Here is a 10,625-nt window from a genome sequence, read left to right as displayed (position 1 = left end):
GGTGAAGGTAACATACACTACAGTCTGTATGCGCAGCCAGAAATAAAATTGTGTGTGGACCCAGAAGGGAATACAATCATCCAAGCTTTGTTGACATGATGGACTTTCATCTAAAATGCAGGTAAGATGTGTTTGTTAATGTGAGATATGGACTTTTGGATTCATTTATGTTGGTTTCCGGACTTTAAAGTCTTAGAGGTGAACTAATAAAATGGTACATGTTGGATAGCCACAGAAAAACACAGAAATGTGACATGGCTTTCCCTTTTTCTGTACTTGTACGTCCAATGAGAGCTTTTAATTACATAAAATTTAAACATTTTGGAGATTAACTATTGTAAACATGGCATTTTTACCTCAAGAAAAAAAACTTTATTCTTCTGCAGGAATTGCCCCCTAAATATACACAAATACAAAGTGATTAGGTTCAGCAATACACAAAACACACATGGGCGTGAAAACAAGACAAGATGCAATTTTAAGATAAGAGATTGTGGGTTGACTTTTTACTGATAAGCTCAAGACATCTGCGCTGTTACTGGTGAAGTACTGCTGCCTGTGTTTGAATGCAGCCTTCTGCTTGCATGCTACCACAATAATATTTGGTGTTTTTCTCCTCTTAAGCAGGTGCAGTGTAAGCAGCAAATTATACATTGTCCACAGTTAATGTGACTTTATTTACATGCAAGGAGGTTAAAATGAGTAATAAAGGCCTATAGAGGAGGGCTGTGTAAAGAGAGGGCTGAGAAAAAGGTCTGAGGGGACAGCGTAATATCACAACTGCAGCATTGACTTTTCACACTTCAGTGCTAAAATGTGGCTCAGTCACAGGCATGCAGGCGAGAGCACAAGGAGGAAACGGACCCAGAGAGAACTGGGTTTGACTGTAGCATTTCTTTAGTTTTATCACAGGAAGTCTGCTGTGGAGGAGCAGAGTCACGACTAAAAATACCTTTTATCTTCTATTAACAGACTGAGCCACACTGACATGATAAAAGATGACATTCTGGACATTTTAGTCTAAAGGCAGTGTAGATACGGGCAATAGTAAAAGGCTTATAAAAATGCAAATTCACTTAAATCGTCTCCTCACAACTGAATCCATCCAATAAGAGGGTAATAGCCTCTTAATGTCACTGCAGTAAAGGCCAGCAGTTATGAAAGCAGAAGTTATCTGGTTTCCTGCAGGTTACGAGACTTTCTTCCCTTCTTTAAATAAACTGGGCATTTTTATCGGAGCTAAAGGCTGTGGTTTACTTGAAAGGCTCTTTAGAAAGAGATAACACTCGCCTGGCATGACTGCCCTACTTCTTCAGGCGTGACATGCTTAACCTATCAATTACCAGCGGTTCCCGACTGTTCAGCAAGTCACATGAGCTCAAGTAGGCTTACGCCTCATCTGTGGGCTACCATTGGTCATGGTTTATATGACTGGGGCATAAACTAGATGTTAATCAACACTTTAATTTATGTAAAAGTGGGTACAGTTCCAATATTTGTTTCATACAATATCTTCATTGTACAGGCTGCTTTATTCAAGTTTGCACTGCTAACAGTTAGGCTACTTCTTGGAGTGACAGAGGATCCATTAGGCTACTTTTAGCTTACGCTTACTACTTCAACTGCTTATCCACTATCAGCTCACAATTTCAACTGTTTATACTTACCTTTGACGCTAGCTAACTATTTCAACTGTTTATACTTACCTTTCATGCTAGCTAACTATTTCAACTGTTTATACTTATCTTTGACGCTAGCTAACTATTTCAACTGTTTATACTTATCTTTGACGCTAGCTAACTATTTCAACTGTTTATACTTATCTTTGACGCTAGCTAACTATTTCAACTGTTTATACTTACCTTTCATGCTAGCTAACTATTTCAACTGTTTATACTTACCTTTCATGCTAGCTAACTATTTCAACTGTTTATACTTACCTTTCATGCTAGCTAACTATTTCAACTGTTTATACTTATCTTTGACGCTAGCTAACTATTTCAACTGTTTATACTTATCTTTGACACTAGCCAACTATTTCAACTGTTTATACTTACCTTTGACACAAGCTAACTATTTCAACTGTTTATACGTATCTTTGACACTAGCTAACTATTTCAACTGTTTATACTTACCTTTGACACTAGCCAACTATTTCAACTGTTTATACTTACCTTTGACACCAGCAAACTATTTGATGTAACCCGAGGTGTTAAAACTTCCCATCTATTGTAAATAGTTGGGGTTCCCACATACCCCCTAGCAGCTGCAGAAGTAACCCCTGGGGTGTGCCTCTGGTTAGGAATCGTTGTGTTAGGAAACCCCTTCAGATAAATAAATGTATACCGTAAGTCTACTTTATTCAACATGTTTGAATATGCTCCCTTGCTAAGTTCCTCCAAATTCTTACACAACAACATGGCTCCTGAATAATCTAGGTGTCAGCGTCCTGTATCAGTCACAATGACATGTTTTCATGTTCTGGCACAGACAAGCTTTTACACCATAACCTCTGACCTGAATGTCTTTAATGTCATTGCTAAGTGAAACATTCTGTCACATGAAATCGCTGGATCCTCTTTTTTTTCAGACTTGAAATTAAAGTTTCAGAATCGTAAAATGTCCTTAAGCCCACTTTGGAATGTTCTGTTTTCAGTAACTGTTTCCTCTTATCAGTGTTGGTGATGTTATTCTCTGATTGTCTCATGTGCTGTTTATTTTTTAGGATGTGGTTACCTCTGAGATGATGGAGGACAAGAGTGGAGTATGTCATGTGATGGAAGAGAGTCAGGAGGATGTGCAGATCACACAAGCCAAAGCTCAGCCCCAGCAGGCCAACAACCACAGACCCAACTGGTCAAATGGTAAACAGCTGCCTCTTTATTTGTTTTATTGGGTGAACTGTGCTGCAAAAAACTCTCCATTTACTGTCAGTGTCATATTTATGAGATGATCAGGAGGTCTCACCTGGGTTGGTTTACAAATACATATACCCTTCAGTATTTAAAGGTATTCTTAAGGATGTATCTATATGGGGTTCCATTTGTGCCAAAATGTTGTTGTTGTCTATAATACTGTTTAAATGCTATAACTGCACTGTTACATCCTGGTGTTTTACGTTTTATATGGACTGATATCTGTTGTTTTTTTTCCTTGTGCTGATGCAAAACATGCGCCAGTCCACTATTAATGGTATGCTTTGCACAAATGGAACATCATAATATTTATACCTTATTTGCAGATGTTCTTGGCAGTAGACAGCACCAACCAGCGTGTGCCTAATATTAAATAAAAGGCCAACAAACTATCTCATTAATCTAACCTTTTTGTCCAAATAATCACATTAATTATTCACTGCATCTTTCTGACTTTCACATTCACCCTGAAAAAAATCCTGAAATTGTTTTGGGAATAAAAGTTAGGTATTAAATATGTGCACCAGTCAAAAGCCTTGTAACACTAAAGCTTGTCACTGCTGTGCTGCCTCATAAACCTTTGTGCTGCAGTTCTCGTTTCAGAAATCCTTCAGTTTGTGTCATTAAAGTACAACAGTGCTCTTATTTTAGATTACCTCATGACGAGACCAACTTAATGTCAGTATTTATAGCGCATTAAAGAAGCATTATCACCGTGTAGTCACCATAACATCACGCTCACATAGATACCAGGAAACAGACTTGCAAAAATGATAGATCTTTACTCAGTTACTCAGCATGGAGCATATTATACTTGTTATATATGGAACGTTTGGGTTTGAAAGTCAACTTTTGTAGGTTTGAACAACATTTGGTTGCACAGCATGTGTTTGTACTGACTGACCCACCTTAGGTCAGTGAGATATGAAGGGTTTATTTATATGTGACTGCCCTTATTTTGTAGTTTTGGTGAGTGTTTGACTGGCACTTTTCACTGCTGCTATATTGCTTTTACTTCTTATTACATACCTCCATTTTCTTCTTTGTTATTTTTGAAAATAAAGTGTTTCAGACGAGTGCAGGTTCTTGTCACACTTCTATTTCCAACATATATGTAATGATGATCCTATAGTGGGTTACTCTCTCTCTCTCTCGCTCTCTCTCTCTCGCTCTCTCTCTCTCTCTCTCTCTCTCTCTCTCTCACACATTTGCTCTCAGGTCAGTGTGTTGTGGCGATGCCAAGCTGTTCAATGCTCAACCCGAGCTTTGATCTGTCTCTGTGCCGTGCCAAACTGGAGGATGATGGCTTTCAGGTCGGCACACACACACAGATACAGTATGACCTGCTGTGGCACTGCAACATTCAGAAATCTTAATTGAGGTTGTTAATTTGTTTCATTTTTTAGATTCCAGCCGGAGACATGGAGGCTCCACTGAAGACAGCTCTGGACGTTCCCTCAGTCAGGAGATACCTGGTTTTCAACTCCGCTCTCTTCCATTTTATAATGGCACCGGTATGTCGTACAGCTCTCTGTTCAATCCTGTGTAGTTCTAGAAAACCACAGGTTGCTTTGCTCCACAGCAGGAGCCTTAGGAGGCAATTAGCTTTGTTTAGCATTAAAGCTAGAAGTAAAAAAAAATCTCTGAAGCCTCTTAATTCACTCATTAAATCTTGTTTGATTAATCCTTTCATATTTTTTTAAGGGTTACATAGAATGATGTGCTTAAACTATTTCTAGAAGAACAGAGACAAACAAACGTATAGTTTATTTGTGATCTTTGAACAAATCCAGGCGAGCTGTTTTCGCCTGCTTTCAGTCTTTATGCTAAGCTAAGCGGCTCCTACTCTGTTGTGAATGGACCAATCATCATCAATGCCTAGTGATTGAGATCTGAGTGTGCATGTCATTAACTTTTTGCAGTTTGGTTTCTAAGTCTGTTATTTTTTTCTTTTACGTGTGAAACTTTTATGCTGTAGTCTTGGCCAGAAAATCTCCTCACGGCATGAAGGCAAAAAGGCATATTTCCCAAAATGTAGAACTGTTTCTTGATGCTTTCAGTATTCAAGTTAATATTTCTCCCTCCACTAGGTGCTGTATGTGGTGCTGTGGTGCGCCGTGTTCTCCACCCTCCACCTCTATATCACTGTCAGTGACTACTGGGTGCTCTGCCTCTCTGTCAGCCTCGTCTCCATCTTCCTCACCACTGCTATCATCTTCATCCTCCACTACAGTAACAAGGAGGTAAGGAGCGAGTCTGTTACCATACAATTAGTTTACAGTAAAGCTGACATTTTCATTTGAAATATCTTACATTCGAGTTTGATATCATCTGAAGAGGATTTCTTTCAATCCTTGAATAAATCCAAAACGTCAAATGTGAAATAAATGATTCTCAAACATCTTTGTCCATTTCCGTGTCAGATCAACATGAATGTCGACGTTCGGTTAATCCAGGTGAATGAGAGGTTGGTGAAACACAAGCTGCTGGTGGCCGTGGCTGACTGGGTGCAGTCCTGTACTGGAAACATGCAGGTAGTTATTATGAAATCAACTGCAACTGTGAGAATATCAGGTTCCGTATGTGCCAGGCAACACAAAAATGACAACGCAAATACACACCAGTATTAGTCTAAAAGACAGTAGAAAGTAAAGCATTCTTTCTACTGACCGTCTAACTATCAAGAAAGGAATCTCTGTCTGTCTGTCTTTCATTATGTTATTCACATATCTCAAGAACTGCTCCTCCAATCTACTTCACACATGGCGTGTGTATTAGGGACCCCATGGAGGGCTTTTTAAGAATCTTGGGAATAGGTCTATTTTACTTTCCATACTACATAAAAAGTACTTTAATATGTATCTAGCACCTCCCGTCATGTCAAATTCCTCGTATGTTCAACATACCATGGCAATAAACAGTTCTGATTCTGATTCTGATTCTGAAAAGCAGACTTTTTAAAAAGAGTAATGGAAAAATGGAAACATTCGGAGGTCAGTAATAAAGAACAAAGAGAGTAATTTGAACACTGCAAAGAAAGGCTAAAACATTATATATGGCTTGTACTGAAGTGCATCTCTACTAACCATGTGGGTATAAAGAGCTTCATGTGATCAATAAAAATGTTTGAGATGTGGGTGGTGATTTAGTCGTCTGGAACCAGGCTAGTACATCAATACTGAACAACCAAATTTAATCATTTTGCGTTGGCAGCTGCTGATGCCGTTGTATTTGTCTCTCTGTGTCTCTCTGCAGCTGTACTTTGTGTTTTGGGACATGTCTCGCTGTTTGAGCGCACTGACTGAAACTTTAGAGGAGTGCAGCTTTGTGGAGAATGACACCCAGGTGAGTGAGTCGAGTAGGCTTACATCTGTCCCCCTGTTTGTTCTCCTGCTGCTTTATCGATTTTTTTTCTTGTGCTCCCATGTTAGTCCGCCCTCAAAATCAATAGAAACCCAATTCTAGCTGCTGTTGAAAGGATATGTATTTCTATATCATCTGGCAAACAGAAGCTTAGCCCTTTAAGGACAGTATCACATTTCATGGCTTCCATTTTCGCAGCGTGGAGGAAGTTTAAAACGAACATTGTGTCACTTTCCGCAGATCCAACTGAAGAAGAAAATGTCGCATCTCGTTCTTGTGACCGATGCGGCTGTTGACCCCGAGGTCGGAGGGTCAGATGTGGACTCGAGTGAACAGAGGCCTCTGCTGAGACATGAGGACACTGGCTGCAGTACCTCATCCAGCCGGCATGAGGGCGCCAAAGTCACCACCAACTACAGCCTCGTCCCTGATGTGGCGTTACCTGCTCAGGTAAAGAGACATGATGCTACAAGACGACTTTATTCCCACACTGAGGGAATTTATATTAGAGAAGTGGTATTGATTCATTATCGATACATCAGAATTAGCAATACATTCGCTGATACATAGAGAGAAATTGCAGTGCCTGTAAAGTTAATCAATTAAGGTTTTGGGGTTTTGTTTTTACAGGAGCAAGTATATGTGGAGTTAATATTTAACAAATCATTTATCAGGTACATGGCTTGCTAATTAGGCAAATAAGCAATTAGACTGGTTTAAACCTTAGCAGGTCTTCATGCATACGTTCACTCAGGATGTGTCCTGATTGGTTAATTGGAACAAAGGGAGGGAAATAAGGAAGTGTCATTCCAAAAATACTTGGAAATACTCCACATAGTCCTGCTCCTCTACATGTGAGTGAATGAAGTTTCCTCCTCTGCATGTTTAATTATATAAAGTAGTTTCAGAACCACAACCAATCGTGCTTTTCCTCTCTTCATTCTTAGGGTGAAAGCAGGTTACTACAACTTCTAAGTGTTAATGTACTTCTTTGCAGGCTAAAGCCTACCAGCTTCTGATGACCTACAGTGCCGCTTACGTGAGGCTGCTGTTGTCCGAGAGGCTGTCAGGACCCTCACACTACCGCCTACAGCCTCGGTGGAATCACTGCTCCACCTCCCATCTCTGCCTCTGCCAGTACATCAAAAAGAAGATCCTTCGATAACAGAATCAGAGTCAGACCAGGAACTTTGATCTGTTGGACTACACACTTCTTTCTTTTTTTAAGACTTTTGCTTTGCACGCATTCCATTGAACAGACAAACGGACATGTAGGAGCATTTCCTCTGGAGCATTATGTTGTTTTGATCAAATCAAGGACCTGTTTGGAGCTTCACACTCTGGATTTCTGTCAGCAGGATCCTGTGCTGCTGTCTTCATGCCAGCTCTGTGTTTGCATCGTTCATTTGGTCCAAACAATTTCTGCGCTGTGCCAAACGCTGTCTGATCTACCTGCAACAATATTTGCACTCTTGTACACATGACAATCATGGCCTTAGTAACTGTTAACTGTTAGCTATTAGGATTTTACATACAAAATGTATGAAAACCTGATCAAATACAACACAATAAACAACAAACTAGTGGTTTTATATCTTTTTGGCTTGTAACCTTTTACTAAAAGTTAGTGTCTAGTCGGTGCCTAATTGTCACATTTCAGATGAACCAACACTTTTACTTTTGATTCTTTAAGTACATTTGGCTAATGAAACCTCTTTCCTTTTACTTAGTACATTGTATTTTAAAGTATGAAAAGAAAAAGCACTCTGCAGCAGAATGAGAGGGGTCTCACTGTTACATTACTATATTTCATATTCTTGGAATTATATTTGTTTAGCATTTTCATGTTTCAGTTGATGGAGGTAAAGTGATTATCACCTAATTTGTTGATAGTATAAAAAAATTATAATATATAAATGAATCTGTAACAATGCATCGTATTTCATGAACGGATTACATTTTGTGTGTAGAATCTAAACCTGCAAAATAAATAGTACAACATTTCCCTCTGATATGTAGTGAAGTAGATGTATGAAGTACATTAGAATCACTCAAGTAAAGTACCTCAAAATTGCACTTGAGTAAATAGCTATATTCCACCACTGGACTTCGAATGCAGGACTTGTGAAATATTATTTCACAAGTCCTGCATCAGGACTTTTAATTAAGTAATATGTCCGTCACCACTGCTTGGAGGTTTGACAAAACATGTGTAGACAAAAACAATAGAAGCCTGAAGGGAAAGAAAGAGACTTCCCTTGATGCAGCTGTGTAATGATGCTGAAAGCGTGTTAACATGAATCATTGGCTTTAGTTTCCTGGATATAATACCTTATATGTCAGGCCCAGAAGTATAACCAGAGTGTTATCGGTTTTGTGTTCTCACACCTTTGCTGTTATGTGTGTAGGTGGATTAGATATCTCTATGCATTTGTGTGTGCAGGTTGCGGGGTTTCTCAGATATTACCAGCGATTACCCATCAGTCCTAGTGCTGTGGCTGAGATGACAGCCCAGCGAGAGAGCTGCAGGATGACACAAACACACACAGCGAGACAGCAAGCATGGCTGACCCAGGCCCTGGGGGAAGCTGGGATTGTGTGATGGAGGAGAGGCTTGCAGCGTGAGGCCAAGTTAAATGATCTCAGAGACGCTGGCTGTCCTCGGGAGGCTAAATGGCCATCTGCGATCCTGCACACACAGGCTGGCTTAGCTCCCACCTTTAGTTCCTCCCTCAAACCTCTTTTCCATTGGCCAGATTGTTTGAGTCCATTTCACAGATATGATTTAAAGCAACTAAAATGTATAACAACGTGAAAACAATGTGAAAGGGAATGCTGGTAGAAAGTAGTGGAGTACTATGTAGCATCAGAATCTGTAGCTCCCCTGAGCTTTACAGAGCTTATTAGTGAGTTTTAGCACATTGTTTAGCTTCATTTTTGGCCGATGTTTTTTTTCGCTTCAAAGCTCTAAAAACTCACTGTACACGACCAGCTCAGAACCAAACAGCAGACAGACACGGTTAGCAACTAGCGGGTGAACAGATAAGATAATTTAGCAGCTAAAGATCCAGATATTTCCCTCAGGAGTTGGTGGAGACCAAAAAACAGAGCTAAAAGAGAATGACTATTGGACTTCAGGTGGATACAAACACAACTCCAAATGAATAATAATGCTGCTCCATAACTGCTGGATATAAATATAAGCAGCTGATTGCTAACATGTTCAACCATATCAACTTAGTAAGTGATGAAATGTCAATATTGTGTTCACAACAGGAGCAAAATGCAGGAGAAGAGAGAGAAAAGAGGAAGTAATATGACATAACAGCTGTTATTACGGTCCAATTTGAAATGTCCAATTAAGAGTGCAGTTGTTGTAGCACCCTGAAATTTAGGTTTTTATACAGTAGAGCTGCTTAAAGACCAAGCTTAAGCACGCTAACATGCTCACAATGACAATGCTAGCATGTTAATGTTAAGCGGGTATGTTTACCATGCTCACTATCATAGTGTAGTGTGTTAGCATGCAAACATTTGCCAATTTGTGCAAAACACAATGTACAACTGAGGCTTCAGGGATGTCATTAGTATTCCAGGTATTTAGTAAACAGCCAAAGTGTGAAGTTAAATTGAAACTTTGACCTGATGATGGTGCTAGAGGTAATGTCAAACAACCACCAAAGTTATTAATAATTCATAGGGACTCGAATGTCTGTACCAAATTTCATGGCAATCCATCAAATAGTTGTTAAGATATTTATCTCTAAACCACAAGAATAGAAAGTCACCTGACTCACTATTTATTAGAATTTATCTTCTGGGGATCATGAATGTCTGTACAAAATGTAATGACAATCCATCCAGTAGTTGACAGGTTTGTCTACCACATTGGGTGCCTGGATGGGAAGGCAAAATAATGCTACAGATTATGCAAAAAAAGGAAAAGGAGCATCTGTAAAACACAATGTGATTGAACAGAAGACAGTGAGAGATACTGTAGTTCATGTTCTGACAGAGGAAAGAAAAAGAGAGACGGAGAGGGAGAAAACCGGGGCAACTGGCCTATAAATAGCACCTTAGTGATGAGGGGAGAGAGGAAAGGCCACAGAGACACAGAGAGGAGAAAAACAGACCGTAAGAATGAGACACCGCCTTTACCAACGTATCGTTCACAACCCCAAAAATTATTTTTTTATTCATTACTCAAACAACGGAAGTCAGAAACAACCAACGTGTGTGCAACACAGCCATGAATATCATTATAATAATAAACCTCAAGAGAACCACACGTAGACAGGTCATTTTTGGCTCTTTGAAACAAGCAACCCATCGCATTTACAAGCTCAA

General features: G+C 39.5%; 1 protein-coding gene across 1 annotated transcript; it reads left to right on the top strand.

The window, feature by feature from the left end:
* tmem268 (transmembrane protein 268) lies at positions 1–8,290 on the top strand. The gene is made up of 9 exons (XM_068711278.1): positions 1–121; positions 2,726–2,864; positions 4,134–4,228; positions 4,322–4,429; positions 5,006–5,158; positions 5,339–5,449; positions 6,171–6,260; positions 6,519–6,728; positions 7,276–8,290. The coding sequence occupies exons 1-9, from the start codon at positions 116–118 to the stop codon at positions 7,441–7,443; spliced, it is 1,080 nt and encodes a 359-aa protein (XP_068567379.1). The 5' UTR covers positions 1–115; the 3' UTR covers positions 7,444–8,290.
* Positions 8,291–10,625: the final 2,335 nt, after the last annotated feature.

This window comes from Cebidichthys violaceus, unplaced genomic scaffold (genome assembly GCF_023349555.1).
Source record: "Cebidichthys violaceus isolate CVI_PGR_0920_01 unplaced genomic scaffold, fCebVio1.0.p SCAF_16, whole genome shotgun sequence".
Lineage (NCBI taxonomy): Eukaryota > Metazoa > Chordata > Actinopteri > Perciformes > Stichaeidae > Cebidichthys > Cebidichthys violaceus.
The sequence above is the reverse complement of the archived record's forward strand: the minus strand, read 5'-3'. Positions and strand labels throughout refer to the sequence as shown.

Bases quoted from the DNA above. Each gene is read 5' to 3' on its own strand.
- tmem268 (XM_068711278.1), top strand. The intron at 5,159-5,338 runs GTAAGGAGCGAG...TTTCCGTGTCAG, and splicing joins TCCACTACAGTAACAAGGAG to ATCAACATGAATGTCGACGT. The intron at 5,450-6,170 runs GTAGTTATTATG...GTCTCTCTGCAG, and splicing joins CCTGTACTGGAAACATGCAG to CTGTACTTTGTGTTTTGGGA.